Here is a 27429-nt window from a genome sequence, read left to right on the forward strand (position 1 = left end):
TCCTCTAGTTTCAAAAACCTTCACATACCTCTTCTGTTTGTGCTCTACAGAATATAAACGCCCTCTTCAGTGGCCTCTGAAGAAAGCAAAGGCTGCCCATAAATACAACAAAAATAGCTGTGTACACTCTGCGTATTAAATTGACATCCTGTATTCACTCGAGCCTAACTTTATGCCTACTGTAAGTGAATAATAGATTTCACAGGTCCGAGTTTGATCACATGTCCATGTTGAAGGCCCTCATTAAAAGGTCCAGATCTCCCACGCTTGCTGCCTGGAAAAGTTCTGGCTGGTCCATGAGTGAGAGGGCGATCCGCAGAGCCGCCCAGATGTTGCTGGACATTACCTGATGACTCCTGCTCTTCCTCTGCTGGTGCAGAGCTGTCAGGAAGTTACTCACTGCCTCGCTGCGAGAGAAAAGAGAGAGTTAAAACATTGAAATAAAGTTTCAGACTTTAATTGTTCAGCCTTCTGCTTTAGTCTGCTTTAGTATCCACACTAAGGAGACATACAGTTCTTTTCCATTAATCCTTGCTCATTGGTTCAGTTCATTACCGATGTGCCCCCAGGTTGATGCAGCTGATGCCGAGGTTGTATCTCGAGCGGATGAAGCCTGGCTGGAGCTCCAGGGCTCTGGTGTAGGCCTCCACTGCCTCCTCACTGCGGTCCCCATTTGCCAGTGTGGCCCCAAGCCGATTCCAAAGTAGATAGTCCTATGAAAACACAGAATTGGCAGAGTAAAGGGCAGTCTAGGACAAGTTTACCAGCAAGGACCACTAGGGGGTCGCAAGATGGTATTAATGTTATATTAAACTTTATTTATATCTCAAAGTGTTTTAAAATAAAGCAAAGCATTACAATAAGCGTAAGTCAACCTACCATAATTAAATGATTAGTTCACTTTCAAATGAAAATTAGCCCAAGCTTTACTCACCCTCAAGCCATCCTTGGTGTACAGTTATGTTCAAAATAATAGCAGTGTTTAAAAAACCTGAGTAAAGCTCAAAATCCATATAATAACCTTTATTTCAACACACACAAATGCATTGGGAACACTGCACATTATATTCTTACGGAAGCCCTGAACCGCATGGTTAAAAAAAAAAAAAAAAAAAAAAAACTTGGTAGGGAGGGAAAAAAAAATCGAAAAGTTATCTCGTTATTTCAACATAATAAGTCGTTATAACGACATAATATCTCGTTATTTCAACATAAGTCGTTATAACGACATAATATCTCGTTATTTCAAAATATTAGGTCGTTAAAACGACATAATATCTCGTTATTTCAACATAATAAGTCGTTATAACGACATAATATCTCGTTATTTCAAGATATTAAGTCGTTATAACGACATATTATCTCGTTATTTCAACATAATAAGTCGTTATAACGACATAATATCTCGTTATTTCAAAATATTAAGTCGTTATAACGACATATTATCTCGTTATTTCAACATAATAAGTCGTTATAACGACATAATATCTCGTTATTTCAACATAATAAGTCGTTATTTCAACATAATAACTCTTCATTATCTATCAAGTATGATAAAGGAGGTTTGCTTTTTAACGTCCCCAGTGGCGCAACGCTAAAGTATTGGACCGCCAGTCTAGCTTTTACTGCGATCGCCGCGGTTTCAAATCCGCCTTTTGCCGAGTTCGTTCTTCTCTAGTTTCACATCACATATCAAAAAAGGCATTTATTTTCAAAGGAAATTAAAACAATGTTATAAAAGTGCAAATAACCTGCCTAACGAGTGTTTAATAACATTAAACGTATTTATTGGGCAGGGTTAGCAGCATGTTCGATATTACCCACTAGAGGGCAGAATAACACAGGGAATCAATTAAAGAATGCAATAGTTATGTTGAACTACTGTTACAATTTGGTGCTCCAAAATCACAGAGGTTTATCATGGGAATTTGCGTTCATCCCAGGCTAACCTTTATTGAGGTTAAATTTATTAGACCATAGTAAATAAAACAATTTACAGTGCAAATGTCAGGGGTCCAATCTGATTTGAACTATAATAAAACATAGAGATGCACTAGTCCAGGGGCCAAAAACGTTTTTAAGCTGGGTTTTTTTATTATTATTCTGGGCTTGCAAACAAACTGCTTTGTAATATTTTCCCAAAATTTAATCTGTGTATTTACAAAGTATGTAAGCATGTATGTAATTTAAATTAAAAACAACTGCTCATGCTCATGTGCATAACATCTTTGACTATGATAAAAAAAATGCCTCTAATATCCAAATGCCAGTGTTTGCCTCAAATATCAAAGATATATTTGTTTAAGACCTGTTTGGCCTGTGAAAAAATAAACAACAAATAAATTTGCTTTAAAAAAAAACTGCAACCAGTATCAGAATCAGACGTTTTGCTTCTTATAAAAATTTAAATTGGCCATGATAAATCAAAATAGTAAATAATCATAAAAATCGAATAGACTTTTCACTGTAAAAAAACAAAAAAAACAATGCAGTTTTCTTGCAAATTAATTTGTTGTTCATATGTTTAATATTAATGCAACTATCTGCACACTAAGGTTATTATAAGAAGAAGGTAATTCGGCCCGCATATGGTTCATTTCTTTCCAGTCCGTCCCTCAAACTAAAATGAGTTTGACACCCCTACAGATGCTATTTACACTAAGTGAAAATACCGATACATCCTATTTATACTAAATGACAATAGCAGCATTTTCACGATATGCTATTTATACTAGGTGAAATAGCGATATATTCTATTGACACCATGTAAAAGCAGCCTATCAGTTCTTTGCAAGAAGTGTAAATAGTATTTATGCTGTAGGCTAGTATTGGCAGATAATAATATCAGAGTGATTATATTTATTAAAATTATTAAATGGATGCTGCATTATTGGGAGAATAAAACCCCTCCACTTTCCACCAACCCCATACTCAATGAATACTTTTAATATTATTAAACACTTGTTCACAGCGATCGCTGTAAAAGCCAAAATCTGAAACCACATGTTATTGTTATGCCACTGAATACATTAAATTACAACTGTCCCTTTTTAAACTTGAGTGGCCCAACCAGACACTGGAGCTATACTGTAAAGAGTGTTTGTCAACAAGGGACGCTATTTGCACTTACTGTAAATAGACACTCCGTGTCCTATTATTTCAATATATTAGCACCTATTTTGATTTTTATATCTTTAGAAAATATTACACAACAGTTTGTTTGCAAGCTCAGAATAATAATAAAAAAAACCCAGCTTAAAAACGTTTTTGGCCCCTGGACTAGTGCATCTCTATGTTTTATTATAGTTCAAATCAGATTGGACCCCTGACATTTGCACTGTAAATTGTTTTATTTACTATGGTCTAATAAATTTAACCTCAATAAAGGTTAGCCTGGGATGAACGCAAATTCCCATGATAAACCTCTGTGATTTTGGAGCACCAAATTGTAACAGTAGTTCAACATAACTATTGCATTCTTTAATTGATTCCCTGTGTTATTCTGCCCTCTAGTGGGTAATATCGAACATGCTGCTAACCCTGCCCAATAAATACTTTTAATGTTATTAAACACTCGTTAGGCAGGTTATTTGCACTTTTATAACATTGTTTTAATTTCCTTTGAAAATAAATGCCTTTTTTGAAATGTGATGTGAAACTAGAGAAGAACGAACTCGGCAAAAGGCGGATTCGAAACCGCGGCGATCGCAGTAAAAGCTAGACTGGCGGTCCAATACTTTAGCGTTGCGCCACTGGGGACGTTAAAAAGCAAACCTCCTTTATCATACTTGATAGATAATGAAGAGTTATTATGTTGAAATAACGACTTATTATGTTGAAATAACGAGATAATATGTCGTTATAACGACTTAATATCTTGAAATAACGAGATATTATGTTGAAATAACGAGATATTATGTCGTTATAACGACTTATTATGTTGAAATAACGAGATAACATTTCGATTTTTTTTTTTTTTCTCCCTACCAAGTTTTTTTTTTTTTTTTTCACCATGCGGTTCAGGGCTTCCGTATATTCTAAATCAAAACATGAAGAAAAAAATTATCAAATTTGTTATTACTTTTCAGAAAGTGAAGGAAAAGGAATATTAGGCTGTTCAAAAAAATAGCAGTGTCTGCATTTTTCTTTACAAAGTCACATATTTACTGTATAAACTGAAAAATGCTTAAAGATTTTGCTTTCTTGTGAATCACTGAACTAATATTTAGTTGTATAACCACGGTTTCTGAGAACTGCTTCACATCTGTGTTGCATGGAGTCAACTAACTTCTGGCACCTGTGAACAGGTATTCCAGCCCAGGGCTGGGTTTCCCAATAACGATGTATCTTAGCTCTTAAGAGCGCTTTCTAAGTGCGAGGTTACGAACGCTCGCTGCAATTCCACGTGCGTTTCCCAAAAATGCCCTTAACATGAACGCGCGAGAACGCGCTCTACGTGCTACTTAAGAGTCGCTGTCCGTTTCTCAAGTGCTGAATATTACCTTATAAAATCGTATCCTTTAACGTTTAACCTAATAATCGTCACCTGATGTGGTTTAAAATAAATAAATAAATAAAGATACCTTTCAAAAAGATTAAATTAATGTTCTTCTGGAGGAGGTAGAGCTAAACAAAGATGTAATTTTCAGACGATTTCTTTAAGCTATATATATATATATATATATATGTGAAGACTTCAGATGCAAAAGCCTATAAGTGCCGTCTGAAATGTTCTTCTAAAATTATCATTTTTATCAAGCTTGTATGTTTAGGTTCAGTAATTTCACTTTAATGGCAATTAATAGGTCATTTTCTTTTCCATTAATGTGAAATAACTGAACATAAACATAGGCCTACAAGCTTGATAAAACTGTTCATTTTATAAGAAAATTTCAGATGGCACTTAGAGGCTTTTGCATCTGAAGTCTTCATATATATACACACACACACACACAGTCAAACCACAATTTATTCAGACACCTTGAACATTTCATTCATTATTACAGATTATTCACTATAGTTTTTTTTTTTTAATGGTAGTAAAATATGACAAGATCTCAAATAACACTTTAGCAAAACATGGTCAGGTCAAAGTGTCTGAATAATTTTTGGTTCCAAATTTGTATCAATTTTACTGGTAGTCCACTGTATGAAGAATTTTTGGGCATAATATGTCACAGTTTAATTTATTTTGTCATTCTCACTTACATAAATTAACTATAGTGTCTATATTTTACTTAAATTAATTATAGTTTATATATATATATATATATATATATATATATATATATGTATATATGTATATATGTATATATGTATATGTATATATGTATATGTATATATGTATATGTATATATGTATATATGTATATATGTATATATGTATATATGTATATATATGTATATATGTATATATATGTATATATGTATATATATGTATATATGTATATATATGTATATATGTGTATATATATGTATATATGTGTATATATATGTATATATGTGTATATATGTATATATGTGTATATATATATATATAGTGTATATGTGTGTGTGTGTGTGTGTGAAATCAATCAAACTGTGATTCAGTGTTTTTGAAGTTAATATCTAAACTTGTTTATGTTTTAAAATTTAGTTTATAGTTGAAAAAAGTCAGTCACTTCAGAAACATTTGGAAGAACTCCTATAGTATTTCATAGAGCTTTAGGCCATGGGTGGTAGGCCTATATAAAGCCTATATAAAGGGTATATAGGGTGACAGTAGTACAAATTATGTACTTCATCTAGCCAATTTCTACAGGTGTACAGACAATTTTTTTATTGCAGACATGTTTTATCAGCACTATTTATGACATCATGTGTATTTTTATTTTTTTATTTTCTTCCGTTTTCTTTTCATATTAAACAACAAAGAGGATTTAAGAGGAATACAGTCAAAACCTTAGCTATGTTATACACATTGCACTTGAATAAAGGTGTATTCTGCCGGTTGTCCTGTAGGTGACCTCATAACTCTGTCTTCTTACGATGCACTTAGGGCTTAACGATTACTCCTGAGCACTCGTAGATCTACGATCATTTTCAAGTGCAACTTAAGTTACGATGCTTTTGGGAAACAGACCTTAATATTAAGATCACTCGTACGATCGTTTTTACGATCAACTTAGGCTTACGATGCTTTTGGGAAACGCAGCCCAGGACGATTGCACTACACACCACAATTCCTCTGCATTTCTTGGTTTTGCCTCAGAAACAGCATTTTTGATGTCACCCCACAAGTTTTCTATTGGATTAAGGTCTGGGGATTGGGCTGGCCACTCCATGACGTTAATCTTGTTGGTCTGGAACCAAGATGCTGCTCGTTTACTGGTGTGTTTGGGGTCGTTGTCTTGTTGAAACACCCATTTTAAGGGCATTTCCTCTTCGGCATAAGGCAACATGACCTCTTCAAGTATTTTGATGTACTCAAACTGATCCATGATCCCTGGAATCCGATAAATAGGCCCAACACCATAGTACGAGAAACATCCCCATATCATGATGCTTGCGCCACCATGCTTCACTGTCTTCACAGTGTACTGTGGCTTGAATTCAGTGTTTGGGGGTCGCCTGACAAACTGTCTGCGGCCCCTAGACCCAAAAAGAACAATCTTGCTTTCATCAGTCCACAAAATATTGCGCCATTTCTCTTTAGGCCAGTCAATGTGTTCTTTGGCAAACTGTAACCTCTTCAGCACGTGTCGTTTTTTCAACAATGGGACTTTGCGAGGGCTTCTTGCTGATAGCTTGGCTTCACATAGGCGTCTTCTAATTGTTACAGTACTCACAGGTAATTTTAGACTTTCTTTGATCTCCCTGGAGCTGATCATTGGCTGAGTCTTTGCCATTTTGGCTATTCTGCGGTCCATTCGAATGGTAGTTTTCCGTTTTCTTCCATGTCTTTCTGATTTTAGTTGCCATTTTAAAGCATTAGATATCATTTTAGCTGAGCAGCCTATCATTTTCTGCACTTCTTTATATGTTTTCCCCTCTCTAATCAACTTTTTAATCAAAGTACGTTGTTCTTCTGAACAATGTCTGGAACGACCCATTTTACTCCGATTTTCAGAGAGAAATGCACAGTACAACATTTGCTGCCTTCATCCTTAAATAAGGACCATTTGTTTGACATCAGTTTTTTCACAGAATTAATTGAAATTGATTAATCTCTAATTGAACTCTACACTGCTATTATTTTGAACACACCCATTTCAATTAATGATTCAATTACACATAATCAGCAGCATGCATGTCATGACTATTGTGTCTGTTGGTTTTCTATTACTCTACTACATCTATTAGTAAAATATTTGCCATGTAGAAATATAATTTCTATCAAAAACAATGATTGATCTGGTTAGTGATGTTGGACTGCTATTATTTTGAACACAACTGTATATGACTTTGTTCTTTCTGATGAACACAGGATATTATATTAATATCCTGACACATCCGAGCTTTATAATGGCAGTGAGCGATACCAACGAGTATGAGCTAAAGAAAGTGCCTCCATCCACATTCATCCATCATAAACATATTCCACACGGCTCATGGGGGTTAATGAAGGCCTTCTGAAGCAAAGCAATGCATTTGTGTAAAAAAATATCCATATTTAACAAGTTATGAAGTAAAATATCTAGCTTCCGCCAGACCGCCTTCCATTTTCAACTTAGGAAAAAAGCACAATGCCTCTCACAGTTCAAAAAGCGTAGGCTACGTCCTACGCCTTCCATAATCAACTTATGGAAAAAGCTTAACTGATGAGACGCCAGTTCAGTAACTTGAATACGGAAGGTGGAAGCTAGATATTTTACTTTGTAACTTAAGTATGGATTTTTTTTTTTTTAACACAAACGCATCGATTAGTTTCAGAAGGCCTTTATTAACTCCCCGGAGCCGTATGGAGTACATGTTTATGATGGATGGATGTGGATGGATGCAGTTTCTTCAGCTTCATACTCGTTGGTATCGCTCACTGCGATTATAAAGCTCGGATGTGTCAGAATATTTATTAATATATCTCTGATTGTGTTCATCAGAAAGAAAAAAGTCATATACCGCTAGGATGGCTTGAGGATGAGTAAAGCTTGGGGTAATTTTAATTTGAACTAATCCTTTAATATAACATAAGTTTAAAAATTAAACTTACTTTATAATGATAATAAAAGATAAAACTATTATACATAAAATGCATAACAAAAAATGGAAATTAATATTTATTAGAATTTATAATAAAAGTCAACATATTCTGTATGCTTCAGAAAAATTTATTTCCAAAATCATTACAAGCTAAAGTAAAAAGATTAATTTTTAGCGTTAATTGTGTATAAATTTCAAATATACATTTAACAGTAAGTAGAAAAGGTTACACTATCAGCTTAATAAAAAAAGTACATTTTTTCCAGGTACAATGACATGAAAGCCCATCATTTATTTTTGAAAACAACATATTATCTCGTTAATCATAAAGTATGTTAAATAATGTTTTTTTTATACCATGGTCTGTCTGAATGCTTGATTCTGACTGGCTGGAAGGTGGTTCTTTTCCTCCACATTGTGCATTAAAACCGTTTAATGCACAGCTAGCAATGGATTATACCTTAAATTACATACCACATTATTTTAACAAAGCTAAAAGTGGTTAAACACATTTTTTTGTGTGTGTGTGTGTTTTCAGTTATCCTTTGATTATCAAGTTCAGCCACCTAGCTTGAGTGACTGCCTTTGATTTGGAAATCATGATTAAACTGTACATTTTTTAGCATGCAATGAGGAAAGGGGGATCTTGCACCACAATGACATATCATAATAAATTCTTTTCAAAATTGTTTAAAAAAAAAAAGTAATGACCAATAAATAATGCATATGGTTTGTATGCATGAACTCCTAAATTAAAATGCATTACAGATTGCTATATATATATATATATATATATATATATATATATATATATATATATATATATATATATATATATATATATATATATATATATATATATATATATATATATATATATATATATAATAATATATAATAATATATAATATATAATTTTTTTTTAACAAGTTTAAAAATGCCCAGAGTGCTGTTAGGAGAAAATAAAAGATCTGTAGCATTAAAAATAGTGATGAATAGGACTTTCTGGCTTACCTCAGGTCGAACAGACAGTGCAGCGTTGAAGGCGTCCACAGCTTTGTCAAACTCTGAACTGAGGTTGAAGAGCACACCCAAGCCTGTCTGGAGGTCAGGGTCCACCCCTTCAGTGTTCTGCACTGCTTCCTGATACAGCTCCAACACCTCCACTAGCTGAGAGCTACACACAACACATCATGAACTACAGCAGGGCGATATGACAACATATATCATGATGATGATATAAATTGTCATAGTTGTGATAGTGTAGGGAACAGCACATTCCAGGACTCTTACTACAGCAGTGGAAAAAGGTTTGCTACATTTCGATTGCATCTTGGTGAACTAGCACAAATAATTGTCCAACACCATCAGGTAAGGATGCTAGGACAACTGACAGAAACAGGACTTCTCATTGGCTTCTCAAGGACAGGACTTTTCATTGGTCCACAGCCAGCTACTTTCCTGCACCCATTTTGAGACTAAACCCTAAGGTTTAAAGGGTTAGTTCACCAAAAAATGAAAATTCTGTCATTGATTACTCATCCTCATGTCATTCCACACCTGTAAGAATTTTGTTCATCAAATTAAGATATGTTTTAAACAGAAACGGTGGTGCGTTGAACACCCTGTTCTGATGACGCAGGAGTTGCAACTATGAAAAGGCCATTCTTTGTGTTATTTTTGAAGAATTTTTGGAGCCTGATTAAATCGGTATAAATACGTGTTTAATACTGCAAAATACGCTCAATGTTACGGTCACTGCCCTTGCCGTTCAGGATAAAAGAGAACGTCCCAATCGAGTGAAGGAATTTGTGGAAACTTCTAATTATTGTGATACAACATTTGCCTTGCATTTCAGCATGAAAAAAGACAAACATTTCAGGTGAAGGATAATCCACTTCTTACCTCCGAGACTGTGTTGATCTATATTATTTTTATTGTGAGTATTAGGCTTATCATTTTTCTGATCACTGTTGTTGTGCTATGATATTGTAATATTTACCATTATATAATCAGAGGAGTATTGAAAAGTTTATTAAAGTGTCACTTCACAATACAAAAGCAAAATATATAAGTATAGTATTTTTATGTTACATTAATACTCATTGTGTGAGCTGTCTCTTTAATACCGCGAGGTTTATATACAGGTTGCCGCTGATTGGGCTAACATTTCTGACACACCCACCAATCAAGAGAAAATGTATCTCCAACCCGTTGCACACCGTTGCACACCATTTCCAGGAAACATGTCGTTCAACCCGGAAAACGTAGCAAAACGTTGCGCACAGGTTTGAACTTGAACGTGCCCCAGTTCATATGACTACAGTGGTTCAACCTTAATGTTATGAAGTGACGAGAATACTTTTTTGTGCACCAAAAACACAAAATAATGACTTTATTCAACAATATCTAGTGATGGATGATTTCAAAACACTGCTTCATGAAGCTTTATGAATCTTTTGTATCGAATCAGTGGTTCAAAGCATGAAACTCATGTGATTTCAGTAAACATGTAAAAGTGTTTTGAAATTTCAATGGTTCATGTGACTTTGGGAGCTTGATACATGTTCCGAACCACTGATTCGAAACAAAAGATTCATAAAGCTTCAAAGCTTCATGAAGCAGTGTTTTAAAATCACTCATCACTAGATATTGTTGATTAAAGTTTTTATTTTGTTTGTTTGTTTTTTTGGTGCACAAAAAGTATTCTCATCGCTTCATAACATTAAGATTGAACAACTGTAGTCACAACTGTTTTTAGTACCTTTCTGGGCATTTGAAAGTATAAATTAACTTGCTGTCAATACAGGTCTCACTGAGTCATCGGATTTTATCAAAAATATCTTAATTTGTGTTCTGAAGATAAACGAAGGTCTTACGCGTGTGGAACGACATGAGGGTGAGAAATTAATGACAGAATTTTCATTTTTGGGTGAACTAACCCTTTAAGTCAGCCTCCATAAAAATTCTTTAGGACTTTTTAGGTGCAAGAGCAGTGGCCGAAACAAATAATCCACGTTTGGAAACCTTAAAACTGATGTAAACTAAAGCACATTCATTTCATACTCATTTAGCAAAATAACCCTTATGGAACTAAAATATATGGGAATACATTGTAAATTACAATGTGATATATACAAACCTGATTCCTAAAAAGTTGGGGCACTGTACAAATTGTGAATAAAAACAGAATGCAATGATGTGGAAGTTTCAAATTTCAATATTTTATTCAGAACACAACATAGATGACATATCAAATGTTTCAACTATCATTTTAAGGGAAAAATAAGTTGATTTTAAATTTCATGGCATCAACACATCTCAAAAAAGTTGGGACAAGGCCATGTTTACCACTGTGTGGCATCCCCTCTTCTTTTTATAACAGTCTGCAAACGTCTGGGGACAGAGGAGACAAGTTGCTCAAGTTTAGGAATAGGAATGTTGTCCCATTCTTGTCTAATAGAGGCTTCTAGTTGGTCAACTTAGGTCTTAGGTTAGTCTTAGGTCTTCTTTGTCACATCTTCCTCTTTATGATGTGCCAAATGTTTTCTATGGGTGAAAGATCTGGGCTGCAGGCTGGCCATTTCAGTACTCGGATCCTTCTTCTACGCAGCCATGATGTTGTAATTGATTCAGTATGTAGTCTGGCATTGTCATGTTGGATAATGCAAGGTCTTCCCTGAAAGAAACGACGTCTGTATGGGAGCAAATATTGTTCTAGAACTTGGATATACATTTCAGCATTGATGGTGCCTTTCCAGATGGGTAAGCTGCTGTTGGAAATCTCAGAAGCATAGACCAGGAGACTTTGGGATCTCTTGAAGCAGAAGTTACTCTTTATTGAGAAACACGCTGTGCGTCACTGTGGTCATCCAAAGTCTAACTAAGGCAGTGACTTGGTAGTTCATATACATTCAAGGGGGAGGGATACATAGAGTAGAGGTGTGGACAATCTAAACAAAGGATGCAAATGCAGTACAGGAATCAGATCATTGCCTACATTTCCCAGCCATGATCTAATTAGCATAACTGTGTCATTCAAATGCATAGGTGCTAATCCAATCAGTCTGGCAGTATCACCTATACCTTTACATTATCATAGAGACAAAGGCACTGCTGTATCTTGAGCTTGTCCTGCCAAATGGTCAGGATGTAGGATCCGCAGATCTTAAACAGATTCTTAAATTTGTAATTCCACACTGCCCATGCCACATGCAACCCCATACCATCAGAGAAGCAGGCTTCTGAACTGAGTGCTGATAACAATTTGGGTTGTCCTTGTCCTCTTTAGTCCGGATGACATGGCGTCCCAGTTTTCCAAAAAGAACTTCAAATTTTGATTCGTCTGACCACAGAACAGTTTTCCACTTTGCCACAGTCCATTTTAAATGAGCCTTGGCCCAGAGAAAACGCCTGCGCTTCTGGATCATGTTTAGATATGGCTTCTTTTTTGATTTATTCTTTTTTTGACTTATTCATTGTATTTAATGAATTACCCATAAACTCACTCTCACTATCAAAGTTCTCTGAACCCATCCCCCTAAAACTGCAAACGGCATCCCAAATGTAGCTAGCACACAGGCCAACCTAGGTGTCCTGTTACAGATATATGGTACTTTTATGATCCGGAAGAATGCTGTAGAGACTAGCGACTCATTCTTCCTGAGAAGGACAAATAAACTCTCTTAATCCTATGTATTCTCTATATAACCACTTGGGAAATGTATAAACACGTATCCAATTTTCCCATCTCATGACTTTCCTTTTATATGCTTTATTCTATGTATTAATTCTCTCTTTTAAACTATTTTGGTATTAATGTTCCATAGTTGCAAATGTATAGTTAACTGAGATCGCATTGGCAGCATGTTTGGTATCTACGGACTCCAACTTTCATTTCCTATTTGGTATTTTATGTTACATGTTACTAACTCTGTGACATGTTAGTATTATAAGAATCTAGAAGGTTATTCTCTCATTCATCCAATCCAGTGTCTTATGGTAATATCTTGCTACAGAACAAAGACTCGTAAAACTTCCCTCTGAAAGGGAGACTCCTTATTGGCTCAGACACCTCAAGAGGGTGTGACATCTTCACCCCTTATATTCACTGATCACAAGATCAAACCCCCTTCTCTTCCTGCTCTTCCTCCTCTTTTTCTCTTTTACTGACAAATGCTGACGCCAAGATGACGCTGTAAGAAGCTAGAAGCTTCTAAGGAACTCAAGCTTGTGCCAGGCCTCGGCCTCGGCCTAGACCTTCCATTCACCAAAGATCCTCTGAGTCCAACTGGTTCTCTTTCGTCAAGACAATATCAGCAAAGATTCAACAGAAGCCTCCACAAATTGCATCAGGACAGTTTTAATTCAACTTGGAGAGACATGCAAGTATCAAACTTAGTCTCATTATCAGATACATTGAGTATCCTTACCCCTTTTAAAGAAGGGCCTGTTAAAACTAAACTGATGGTTTGCTCAAGGCTGTTGATCTGCTGAATGTCAAACAATGCTGTGACCTCTTGCTTCCTGTACTCTGCTTTAGCTCTCTCTCTCTCTCTCTCTCTCTCGCTAAACTGTATGCATGTATGTGTGTGAATGTTAGAGTAGTTTAAGTGTTTAGTCTAGTTAATAAAGTCTTGTTCATGTCACATGTAAAGTTGTCTGTGTTTTGTGCTCATATACTGGAGTCCCTATTCATGTCGATCCTGACTACAGGCTTTTAGTAGAATAAGATTATTTCCCATAACCTGGAAATGAACATTTCTTAGAATTAATAAACAATTAACACTGTGTGTTCATTGGACAACAGGTTAATTGATTGTAATATTAATTTTATTACATTAAGTTAATTTTATTAACTGATTCAAATATTAATAATTAATTATAACTAATTATGATTAATTATTCATATTTATTTTTAGCCAATTTGCTACACGGCCTTGACCCTACAAACAGAGATTGTTCCAGATTCTCTGAATCTTTGGATGATATTATGCACAGTAGATTATGATAACTTCAAACTCTTTGCAATTTTTCTCTGAGAAACTCCTTTCTGATATTGCTCCACAATTTTCCGCCACAGCATTGGGGGAATTGATGATCCTCTGCCCATCTTGACTTCTGAGAGACACTGCCACTCTGAGAGGCTCTTTTTATACCCAATCATGTTGCCAATTGACCGAATAAGTTGCAAATTGGTCCTCCAGCTGTTCCTTATATGTACATTTAACTTTTCCGGCCTCTTATTGCTACCTGTCCCAACTTTTTTGGAATGTGTAGCTCTCATGAAATCCAAAATGATATTTGGCATGACATTTCAAAATGTATCACTTTTTAAACATTTGATATGTTATCTATATTCTATTGTGAATAAAATATAAGTTAATGAGATTTGTAAATGATTGCATTCCTTTTTTATTCACAATTTGTACAGTGTCCCAACTTTTTTGGAATCGGGTTTGTAATACATTTCCATATGGGAAACTAGTGCTTATATTTTTCAATATATGCATTGACCATGTATGGCTATATATTGATACATATAACATATTTAGAAATGAAGACAAAAATAGCATTACATGTAATATTCATAAAGTTTTATCCTTTATTGTGTACACATATTGCACATACATGTTCCCATATAAATGTGAATGCACAGAATAAGTTAAAGCAGATGCTTTGCGGCAGACTGTTAAAGGAGAGTAAATAAAGTGTTATTTCATGTGTTTTGCTCAATATTAATATAGGGGAGATCTGTTAGTGTTTAATATTCTATTATTTTGGAATATAAAAGGGTTTCTGGTTTGTCTGAGTTTTTTGGGTGGTTATTGTGCTGAAGAGTAGAGCCTGTGGTTAGGTTGACAATGGCTGAACACCATTAAGACTATAATTAATTTATTTAAAAAGTAATGGCTTTGCACTCTTCAACACAGTGATAGTGTCTTTACTAAGCACTTTAGCACATGCAGGTGTGCTTGTGCTTTTATTAACTATCTTGAAAATATGAAACATTTATAATGTAAATAATTATAAAACATTACAAATATATTACATATATTTAATATATTTAAACATTAATATATTTCTGTGTTTATACTGCATGAGTAAATATATCTGCAGTATATTTATGCACATACAGTACCATATCTGATCACATACATCTATATATTATGAAGTGCATTACTGAATATAAAATTACATACATTATGATATATTAGTAAATATTTTGTCAAATATTTTCAATATGTGACCTGATCCAGCAAAATGAGTCACAGTGACCAAAATTTCAAAATTTAGATTTTGGTATCAATGGAAAGATGAGACAATAAGCTTTAAAATGATATCCTAGTCAAAGTCATACCTTGAATGGTTTTAAAGATATACCCATTTGAATTATGGTCGTCTGCCCTCTTTTTCAAATTGAAAACCTGAGAAAATCGCTTTTAAAGTTTTTTGCCCGTTTTTTTGTTGATATCTTTCAAAATCCATTGCATTTAAAGGGATAAACTATTTATTTTACAGCTTAATTTATATATATATATATATATATATATATGCTATTAAACCAGGCTGAAGCTCAAATTATTTTAAAGTATTTATTTGAATTAACCCTTTAAGACCTGAAGGCTTTTTTAGAGTTCTTTTTTTTTTTTTTTTTTTTACTGAGCGACACACACAAAAGTAAAGACTCATAACTCCAAAACTCTAGCAAGGAGAGTCAAAAGGTAGGTATCATTTGATACAAAAAAATTTAATTTTAAGAAAATATAAATTACATTACATTTGGCCATTTTCTTGCCGAGAAACAGCTGATAACAGACAAAAAAATATATAATTTTTTTTAAATAATTTTTCTTTTTTTATTTGACATGGAATAACTCAGGAACACAATAAGATCGCTAAAAAAATCTTTTTTGGTGATGCTCTCCTATATGTGAGCTGCATCTGGTTCAAATTTCGTGGTGATATTATAAAGAATAGTTTGAAAAATTGTTGTTCATTTTTTCCGCAGCCAGGTGGCGCCAACGGGCGGTAAACTCCGGTTAAGAGGTGCTTCTCAGCTAGCCTGACTACGTCAGACTTCATACTTCCGCTCAATTTCATTTCGCTTCTGTACTCAGTCTGATACAGCGTCAGAGCTTTCTGTTTGCCACCGGTCTGGAAACAACCGGGCCAATCAACGAACAGAGGGCGGGCTGAGAGCCGTGACGTAGATGCTAAGCGCCGAGTTTTACATTGTAGGTTAGAGAAATCGAAAACCGAAACGACCGTGGAAATGGGAAACGAGACACGGGATGCAATTCGCTCTGTTATGGAGAACATTCAACTCTTTTTTCAAACTGAAGCCAGAACAAGAAGAGTGTTTGATAAACATTTATTTTATTAAGTGTTTACAACAGGTTTACAGTGGAAGTTCAATCATAGATTTGAGTTCGATGCATGATGTCTGTGCTTCGATGCGGCTGTACAGGCACAAAACATACGTCATGACTAAACGTATCTGATTGGCTTACGGGTAACCAATGATTTTAAACTTCAGACAAGCGCCCCCTAGCGAGAGAGAAAACACTTCTCTATTATGCCATTCCAGACTCTGTCTACGAAGCAAAGTGAAGTAGCAGAGTCTGGTATTACCAGGCTACTTCTCAGCACTCGTTAGGAGTTTTTCAAAATGGTTAGATGCATTAAAAAGATGAGATTCTAAGCTTTAAAATGATATATATTTTTATGTTATTCCACGTTGGAAAACGAACATGGATGGGTCCGGGATCATTGGATACACACTGCATCCCGGAGAGATGAGAGACATGTTTGTAGCCAAGTATGTTAAATCATTCCGTGAGTAATATCTTGTGATCAACGCAATATATTATATTGATTTTGGATTCATTTTAATCTTGAGAATCTGCTTTAAATATTGATGTGCGATTTTTTTATGATCTGTGCATTTTTCATGAAGTTATGAGCACGTGAAATATACATACTTGTATTCATTTAGCGGCTGTGCTATTTTTGTTGTAAACGCATATTACTCAGACTCATTAGAGGGTGAAAACAACGCAACAGAAGCATGTTGGAGGCTTGATATGAAAGTTTAAAGTCTTTGCTTTTGTATGCAAAAATAATTTTTGTGCTTCCTATATGGATTCAATTTTTATTGGCTTTTAAAGAGAGACACGCAAATGGGAGTTTTATTTTATAAGGCGCGCTAGTCTGACAGGAGGATGGCTGGACCGATCACGTGCCTGTCAGTCGAAACGGGGCTTCTCATTGTTAAAAATAAGCGTTTAGGTCAGTGTGTTTACATTTCTAAGCTTTTTGATTGGTTCTGTACAACGTGTAACACCACATTTGTAGAGCAGAGATAATGCCGTTCCAGGGGATACCGGGAAATGCTCATAAGTGACGAGAGGAGTTGAGAAGTTCATTTCCAGCTAATTTAGTGAAACCATGTCAAATTTAATAGCCATTTAAATACCTTTACTCGATTATCTGGACTACGGAACTTTGGGAGATTATTTCTGAAAGTCTGTTCTTTGAAATTAGCTTAAATTTTTTTTTTTCATTGTTTTTCCACATTATCGGCCCATATCTTAAAATAGAACGTTGCGACTTCCGACTCATTTCGCCAGATCGGGTCACATATATGCAAAGTGGCAACTCCTTATATTATTCAATATATTGTAATATATTAACACAATATATTTTTTCTGTATATTTTCAAATATACTATTAAATCATTTAAAATATTAATCATTCATATTTAGGGAATTCATATATTTGTACATCTTACAAATTCAAGCTGATAACCAGTTCAATCTTTTTCTACCTTGTTTGGACTTAAAGATGAAAATCCTGTCATCATTTATTCATGCTCATGTCTCCAAACCCATAAGACTTTTGTTCATCTTCAAAACAAAACAAAAAATCAGCCAGGATTAAGTCTTAGTTCAATTAGGGCATTTAAGTAGCTTTTATAAACATTCACTAGAAAAAAAAAACATTACTGGTGTGCATCTTAAGATAAAACAATGCCACTGGTATATATTTTAAGGTATGTCAGTGCAAGTTACTTTCAGTTAGAACAGCTCAAACATGCATTTATTCTAGCTTAAGCCTTGTCTGTGAAACTGAGGGTATATCCTAGATCCCCTCACTCTACAACAAATCCATTCAATTTAACGGTATTCAGAACAGAACAAGAAAGAAAAATAAATAGCTATACAATTATATATTAAATTATAAAAAAAATAAAATACAAATTAGACTATAGTGGCATTCATTATAAACAACATACAAATGTCAAAATGAATTTATTTAAAGCGAAGCTGAAACGGCATCAGGCTCACGTAGACTACCTCTCTCAATCGGCACAAATCCGTTTAAATATTCCTGATCATACATTTGGTTGCTAAACTATATTTTTTATGAAAACAAGGCTTTGTACTTCACTCATGTTCTAATATCCACGTAAACAGCATCCTTCACATACGTAAAAATGTTTGGTTGGGTGCTGGGCATGCTGGGCAGTAGCCTAATGATAACCATTTCATAGTCTTCCCAACATTATGAAAAATACCATTGTATTTAAAGGATAGAATTTGAAGGAAACTGTAACTTAAGATGCACGTTTTATTTTTAAAATGTTTTGCCAGTGATGCGCTGGGTCAGACCATTACTTACACTGAAAAAAATAAGGCCTATCTGTTTCCATTCAAAATATATAAACATCCTAAAATATATGTTTACTTTATTGGCAAAATTGCATAAATTTGATTTGTTTAAAGCAAATAAAATACTATTTGGCTAGTGGAAAAAACTGAGAATAACTCTTCTCTGAAAACTTTCTCTTAAAAATATATTTTATATAGTTTTGATTTATTTATTCTAAAACAAGGCAAGGATACTGACAGCACATAGTCCGTATCTCATATTTTCCGAATGTCTTGTACCGTTAAACATGGTATCACATGGATGGGAATATGAGTGGAAATTATATGCAGATGATGTCATGCTTAATAAAACTAGCCATTGTAAGCTCCATATATGGTTCAGTCACAGCACTGGAATGGAGAAGTGCTAAATTGCAATCTCCTCCTCACGAGAAAGGGATAAATGTACCCTTTCAACAAACAATCCTTGTTCTGAGTCTCAGTCCTGTAAGGGTCGGAGTTCAACAGGTTCTGAGTCTCCCATCTGGAGAGAGTTTCACAGAAATGTCATTGTGACATGAGTCTCGGGCCTGCAAAGGTGTGACATTAGCAGATACAATGTTTTGAGTATCTGGCCAGTGAAGGAAGAGACAACAACAAATTCCATGTTCTAAGTCTACAGCTTGTGAGGCAGGCACAGATATGACCACTTTCTGAGCCTCCAGTCTGTGAGGAAAGAGACATTAACAACTACGTTCAGAGTCTTCATCAAGCGAGACAATAACAGATGCAGCATGCCAGGAGTCTGCATGCCAGAGAGACAAAAGCGGATTGACCAAGTTCTGAGTGAATCTATTCCCCACAGAGGCAGAAGACAAACAGACATTTGCAACAAGATTAAGCTCAAGAGAGCAAACCTTCACTTCAAGGCACCTTCGTCTGCATGTTCTAGATTAAGGACCCTCTGCACCTACCTCAGGGCCTCATCTGCATATTCCAGATTTTAGGACCCCTTGTGTTGCTCCAGGAGATCAGGGGGCGGATTACAGAAAGATCTAAACTTCAGAATCCTGTCTTATCTGTTTGGTAACCATAGCAGTTTCAGTTAGGACCTCATTTAGGACAAAAGTAATTACAGAATGACATTTCTTAAGTGCATAATCTTATCTTAATTATGGATAGGAAACGGGTATTACAGAAGCATCCTAACACAACAAAAAATCCTAAAAGCCGTCTTAAAGGGATAATTCACCCAAAAATGAAAATTTGATGTTTATCTGCTTACCCCCAGTGCATCCAAGATGTAGGTGACTGTTTCTTCAGTCGAACGCAAATGATGATTTTTAACTGCAACCGTTGCCGTCTGTCATTCAAATAATAGCAGTGATTGGGAACTTCAACTATAACAGTATATAAAACTTGCTTAGACAAATCCAAATTAAACCCTGCGGCTCGTGACGACACATTAATGTCCTAAGACACGAAACGATCGGTTTGTGCGAGAAACCGAACATTATTTATATAATATTTACCTCTAATACTAACTCCTGTTAGTGAGGTCAAAAAACGCGTTGTGATGACGGAAGTGAAGCTGAACGCAGTTGGACATAGTGGCGTATTAGAGGTAAAAAATTATATAAATATTGTTAGGTTTCTCGCACAAACCGATCGTTTCGTGTCTTAGGACATCAATGTGTCGTCACGAGCCGCAGGGTTTAATTTGGATTTGTCTATGGAAGTTTTTTCGACTCTTATTGTTCAAGTTCCCAATCACTGCTATTGTTTGACTGACAGACGGCAGCGGTTGCAGTTAAAAATCATCATTTGCGTTCGACTGAAGAAAAAAAGTCCTCTACATCTTGGATGCCCTGGGGGTAAGCAGATAAACATCAAATTTTCATTTTTGGGTGAACTATCCCTTTAAGACGGCTTGTGGAGGTGTTGAGTCCAGCGATCCATTTCGATCGTGAAAGTGAAAGTGCCCTATGTGGTCCCATCGCGGTAGAGACCTGCACTCCCGGATCCGCAGGACCGAACGCAACAGAGCGCGGCGCGGGCGGTAAGACACTACTCGCGTGCGAGTTGCAGTCAAATGATCGGGATCAAATGATCGGGAGCGGAACTGAAAAACCGGTCCCATCCGATGTAGGTCTCTACGTTGCGGTGCCCCCACGTTCCCATTTCTCCTCCCCCAGAACGCGATTTCGCCTCTGCCCTCGCGGAGGTCTGTGCATGCCACTGCGTGGAGGTTCATGCCTATTTATTGGGAAAATCTTAGGCCTAAAATTATAGGCCTATGTAGTGTCCCATGCACTGACAGACATTCGCGGTGCTATCTAGGTAGTCCGGTGGCTGACGATTCTGTAATTTCTGTCAAATGCAGGCAAATTTCACTGTGTATAAAACATACAATACACTTCAAATGATTACACACATAGGCCTATGTAAATGTTCATGTGCAATTTTTTTACCTAGGAAGCTCGTATTTACGATAATTCCGATAATAGCATGTGAAGGCAGAATTAATTGACGATTTTGCACAAATTCTAGAAAAAAGATTTTCTGCTTAAGGCTTTTTTACCATTATTTCTTGGCAAATATGTGACGCTGTTGTCGATTTTAAATTTTTAGAATGGTTTTCTCTTTTAGATGGTTACTTGTTAAGTTCAGTGTGTGTGTTTTGCTGCTGTGTGCGTCTGTGGTGCTGAATTCAACTGTTAATATGATTGCTTGATTGCAGCAGTCTTTCTGTCTTTCTTGGGCTTGCTTATTTATTTTTTGTTGGGGGGGCACTTCAAATGTGGTCACCCTAGGGCACTACACTGTGTTAATCCGGGCCTGGTGGAAAGACTTTTGAAGGACCCAGGGGATGTGCTGCGCTTTGATGATAAAATATTTCTATATTTTCGTGAGTGAGCGAAGGTGAAAACTTGCCGAATAAAACAGGCTTCACCTTTTCAATGGAACACTGAAATGAAAAGCACGCCATTGTTTCTCCATTTTGATTTTAGGTTTACCTCAGAAGCAGTTTACATGTTGTTGGTTGCTTGGTAACAGACCTGACAGTTGATTATATATATTTGTGTTCCGAAGATGAAATATATATTTGTGTTCCAAAGATGAACAAAGGTCTTACAGGTGTGGGACGACATGAGGGTGAGTAATTAATGACAGAATTTTCATTTTTGGGTGACCTAACCCTTTAAGTGAACTTAAACACTTATGTTTATGTATAAAATATAATGTGTATCAATTAGTGGTGGGCATAGATTAATTTTTTTATTCTAGATTAATCTGTAATCTTGGAATTAATCTAGATTAAAATGGCTCATTTGAATTCTGCCGAAGACATTCAGAATATGTGTGCTACCCAAATAATGACTAAAGGTAATCCGCCATTTTGTCCGACAAAGCAGTCAGGAGTTAGAAGATTAACCTCAGTGGAGTTAAACTTGAAAAATTGTTTAATATCATAAGTAACCTGCTCTGTCTTGTCTGTCAATGTGTTGTCAGTATCCTCTTTGCTCCGCGATGTATTTTTCACTGTGTGTGGCGTGACGGCGACACGGCTTGTCGGACAATGCAACAGTAACTAAGGGGGGCGGGTCTTTGCGAAGGGTCAATTAGGCTAGGTATACATCCACGCTAAAATATCAAGGTGAAAGTCATCATAGCTTGCGTAGTATAGACCCAGCTCCCAACCCAACTTTGAGAATAGATTAACGGCGATATTTTTTTTAATCGCCCGATAAGAGTCTCACGTTAACACAGCACATTAACGCCGATAACGGCCCACCACTAGTATCAATATATTGAATTCATGCATTAGATCTAAAAGCAGACTAATAAACCTGCTACTGTCTGGGTCGTTATTGTTAATCAAACAAAAAAAAAAGAAAAAGAGAAAATCAAATCTTGACTGAATGACTTTCGTAGCTCCAATAAGGATCCATATTTAATTTAGTGAAGATTAATATAGTGAAGATTATACCGTAATTTATTTTAAATCTATCTATCTATCTATCTATCTATCTATCTATCTATCTATCTATCTATCTATCTATCTATCTATCTATCTATCTATCTATCTATCTATCTATCTATCTATCTATCTATCTATCTATCTATCTATCTATCTATCTATCTATCTATCTATCTATCTATCGTGAAATAAAATTACGCAATCTACGCCACACCACTCCCATCTCACAAAACAAACCTCATACATACAGTATGCTTTATATATGCAGCATGTGGACATTGATTCATGTGAGTGAATGTGAATCGTACCATCCGAGAGTGGGAATGGGGGAGATGGAAGACCCTCTGCGGCTGGGCAATGGGGAGCCATCCAAAGGGCTGCGGTTCTGGAGCAGATGTCTGTATCTGGGGTTGTATCTGATCCAGCGATGAAGAGCCTCACAGGCCTCCGGCTGCTGCCCTGTGTTGGTCAGGCTCACCGCCAGAGCCATCAGGGCCTTCAGATTGTTTGGGTGCAGCTCCAAACATCTATTTGAACAAAGACAGATAGACCAAACATAGCAAAATAAGTGAGGGACTGAGTTGATCCAACATGTTTTTTTTGTTGTTGGTGTTGTTTTTTTCTGATTTTTCCAATAAATGGTGCACAAGGGGAGTGTTCTAAAAAACCTGCTTGAAAGCAATAATTATTTTTGCAAATACCATTTGTTACCACTAATTATGCAAAAGCCCATTAAGCTTTAATGCAATTTCCTCATCCATAATTTAATATGTTTGTGTATTACAGACTTTTGGAGCTGATTGAGATTTTTAAGGCTTTAATTTTAAAATGAACAATTTAAGAGATTTTTAAAACTTGCAGAAACCCTGCAAACTACAAATGTGACTATTTGTACAGCCTTTCACCTAAAAGATGTTTCAATGTTTAGAGAATCAATCTAGCAAAGAAATCTTGATCAATGCTCTTGTTATAAGATTATAAGGTTTGCTGGAGTGTCTACTAAGTGTGTAATCCCCAATGAAAGGACCTTAAAATGCTGTATTTACAACATCTTTCCCCCTTAGAGAACAGAGCATTAATGCTCCTCTGTCATATATCAGACTCAAGCATAAATAGCAAAACCCCTGATTATTGTCTACTCACCTCTGAAGACAAACAATGGCTGCCTGCTCATTCTCATTATCTGCTTGTGTGGTGCCCAAAACCTGCCAAGCCTTTGTAGAGGGAAAAAAAACACACTATAGTTTGAAACAAAACCTCCAAAATTATTAGAGCAAAGCAGAAATAAAAAGTCTTAAATATAAATAGCTTGAAGGGCACTGTAAAAACAGCCTTCAATTATTGGGGCTGCCAGTTTTCTAAAACATATTGTTGTTCCCTTTCTTTATGTGCTTGGCCATTGCATTTAATGGCATGTCACTCTGGGGTGATGGCATTGGACTTTAATGTGGTTTTGTTTCAAATTAAACAGGATCATATTCATAAGCCATCCCAGAGGTTTACGCCATCTGTCTGGCATCACTGTGGCTCATAAAGCATTGGAAATTTCATTAAATGTTCGATGGTGCTGACTGGGCAATAATAAGAGGAAGTCAGGAAGGAAATGGAACTGCACTGTCTGTCACTAATCTGTTTCATCGTTTGTGAGGTGATAAAACATTCTGAGGAAACTGAGACTGGACATAATAGTTACGTTCGAAATCCAAATAAGATCAGCTGATAAGAGGCTGATTTAGAAATATATAATGTCCTTAAACATTCAGTCCCCCAAATTTGTTTGGGTCAGTAATTTTTTAATGTTATTGAAATAAGTCTCTTTTTTTTTGGATTTACTGATGGAACCCAAATGCAGAACAGCCAGGGAAGCTCAAAAAGGTCTTGGTTTCTACAAAGAACACAAGAACACCTGACCAATGAACACAAAGACCAGTGCCCGGTTGCATAAAGCACCTTAAGTGTAATTTTCCCTTAAGATCGCCCTTATGTTTCCCTTAAACTTAAGGGTGTTGCAGAAAATAACCGTTAAGTGTTACTTAAGGGTTTCTTTAGGCGAAACGTCATAAACCCTTAAGAATTTCCCTTAAGTATATATTTTTCACTTAAGTAATGCGTAAGTGTTGCATAAAGCCCCTTAACCTTCATTTCCCTAAGTATATCGTAAGGTTCGTAAAACTTCACCTTAAGTGTTACACAGAGTGAGCAGGTTCAATCCAAGTCGTATAACGTGCCACGATCGGCCGCTTTATATGATAGACAAATTGTACTTTAGCGGTTTATTCACATAAACATTGATGAAATATAACATATCTTATAACATATCTTATATGGTCAACGGAAGCGCAAACGTGCGTGCATCACAAGCAAAAACAAACCTCATTGGTTCTTGCGCGCACATTTGAGCTTCCGACACAGCCGTAATCATATGGATGTCTTTCAATAAATGGACATAAATGATGAGAGAATATTAAAAATATCTTTATTTGTTGTCCAAAGATGAATGAAAGTCTTATGGGTTTGGAACGACATGAGGGCGTCAGGGTGAGTGAATGACGGCAGAAATCTCAATTTTGAGTAAACAATCAATTTGAGTTTCTCGTCTCTTTCATATTTGGTTTTCTTTTTTGTTTTCCTTATCCATATTATGTTGTTTTCTGTGAAAACTTACCACGATACGTATTAACAAATAACGTGTCCATGGCAACAGTAGAATTTTTTAACGGCAAAACCTGGGATGCTGTCGTTAAACACTTAACGGTTTCCCTTACCTAAGAGAACAGTTTAAGAGATTATATGCAACACCCTTAAGTCATTCCCTTAGTTAAGGGGAAATCACGCCTTAAGTGTCATACTTAAGGGAAAAACTTAAGGTGCTTTATGCAACCGGGCACAGGCCCTTGACAAAAAGACATGAGACAAGAGTGCATGGTGAGTGAACGAACACTCAACCTGTGCGCTCACAACAAAAGAAAAAAAAAAAATAGAGTGTGAATATCTGAACCCCGACACTATCCTCCCTTCAAAAGGGATGCCCCCTGTCGTCTCCAATGAGGAACACAAAACACAAGATTGATAAATCAACACAAAGACATACACCAAAACAACACAGATACAGACACAACAACAGAAGACAGACTGGGGTCAGACAGAGACAGGAAGTGGAGGGAAGTAGGGAAACCAGGCTGGTGTTGTGGGTACAATCCAGGAAAGCTCTGGATGGTTCAGAACCCAGATGGATGACCAGGAAGGGAAGGGAGGGTAGAGCTAGGGAGGATCTGGCCACCATGGCCAGACACCGGACAAATTTTACCCACATCTCCTTCTCCTCTTCAGAGAGCGAGACAATGTGGTGGGGTTAGGCAAGAGGTTAAGAGGTGAGATTGAAAGGGAGAGGGGCCCACTCCTCCTACAGAAGCCCCATCTCCCTTAAATGGCAAACATGGTCAACCACTTTTACTAAGTCCATGATTTCAAATTACCCAAAGTCAATTAATGCAACCTCGCCAAAAACCAAGCCCCTGGGCAAATTCATGGAGATCTAGTGAATATAATCCAAAGGTGCAATGATTTTGGCGGCAACTTGACATCCTGCTAGCCTGGGATATGTTATGGGATGACAGAAAACATAAGGGGAACAAATAAGGAAGGAAATGAGAAGGGTAATGATGGAGGAAAGTTGAGTAAAACAAACCAATAAATGAAGGGCAGAAGGGCGTGGTAAGAGAGCACACAGAGAGTGAACGGACACACGTGTGCTCACAACAAAAGACAAATCAGAGAGCATGAAAGTCCAAACCCTGTCAAACCTCTGTCAAAAAAAAAAAAAAGAATAAACCAGACCAAAGTGTCAGAACCCTGTCACTTAGTCACTTATGCTAACTAAAAATAAAGTAAATACTACAATATTGTGAAATCTGAATTTACAGCAGTCATTACTCCAGTCTTCACATGATCCTTCATAATCATTGATTTGCTGCAATTAGTTTAAGTTAGTTTAAGTGTTTGGGGTCAGATTTATGTGTTTTTTTCATATATGTGTGTGTGTGTGTGTATATTTTTTATATATATATATATATATATATATATATATAATATATATATATATAATATAACACAGTACTGTACAAAAAGTCTTAGGCACATTAGTAGTTTTAAGCCAGTTATTTATATCTTTTGCTGTAGTGTATCAGTAGGAAATATCAGTTTACATTTCAAAACATTAATTTTGCTATTAATTGTAACGATCCAGTGATATTTTGTATGCATAAGCAGTCTGACAACAGCCAGTGCTCCACACAGAGAGATCTGATCCCACCATCATTGAATCCATCTGGGAATACATGAAGAAACCGAAAAAACTAAGACTAAATCCAGAAGAACTGTGTCTTCAAGAGATTTTAAGAAACCTGCCTCCAAAGCTTTAAAAAAAAAAGATGTGATCCGAAAAATTATGTGCAAGTGTACCTAGACAAAAGCTGTTTTAAACACAAAGGGTGATCACACCAAATATTGATTTGATTTAGTTAATAACTGATAACAAATAACTGGCTTTATATACTGGCTTTTTAATATTTAAAATATCAGTAAGCTTATATATAAAAATAAAATCATCATTTATTGG

At 35.9% G+C, this 27429-nt stretch overlaps 1 protein-coding gene across 1 annotated transcript in view; it reads right to left on the reverse strand.

The window, feature by feature from the left end:
* Positions 1 to 217: 217 nt before the first annotated feature.
* Positions 218 to 27429, reverse strand: part of pex5lb (peroxisomal biogenesis factor 5-like b) — a 64437-nt gene continuing 37225 nt past the window's right edge. Inside the window, exons 9-13 of the mRNA XM_067362937.1 lie at positions 23955 to 24025; positions 23120 to 23338; positions 9192 to 9354; positions 556 to 713; positions 218 to 407 (exon numbers count right to left, since the gene is read on the reverse strand). Of these exons, the coding sequence (XP_067219038.1) occupies positions 218 to 407; positions 556 to 713; positions 9192 to 9354; positions 23120 to 23338; positions 23955 to 24025 (801 nt within the window). The remainder of the gene's footprint in view (positions 408 to 555; positions 714 to 9191; positions 9355 to 23119; positions 23339 to 23954; positions 24026 to 27429) is intronic.

Source organism: Chanodichthys erythropterus, chromosome 16 (genome assembly GCF_024489055.1).
Source record: "Chanodichthys erythropterus isolate Z2021 chromosome 16, ASM2448905v1, whole genome shotgun sequence".
Taxonomy (NCBI): domain Eukaryota; kingdom Metazoa; phylum Chordata; class Actinopteri; order Cypriniformes; family Xenocyprididae; genus Chanodichthys; species Chanodichthys erythropterus.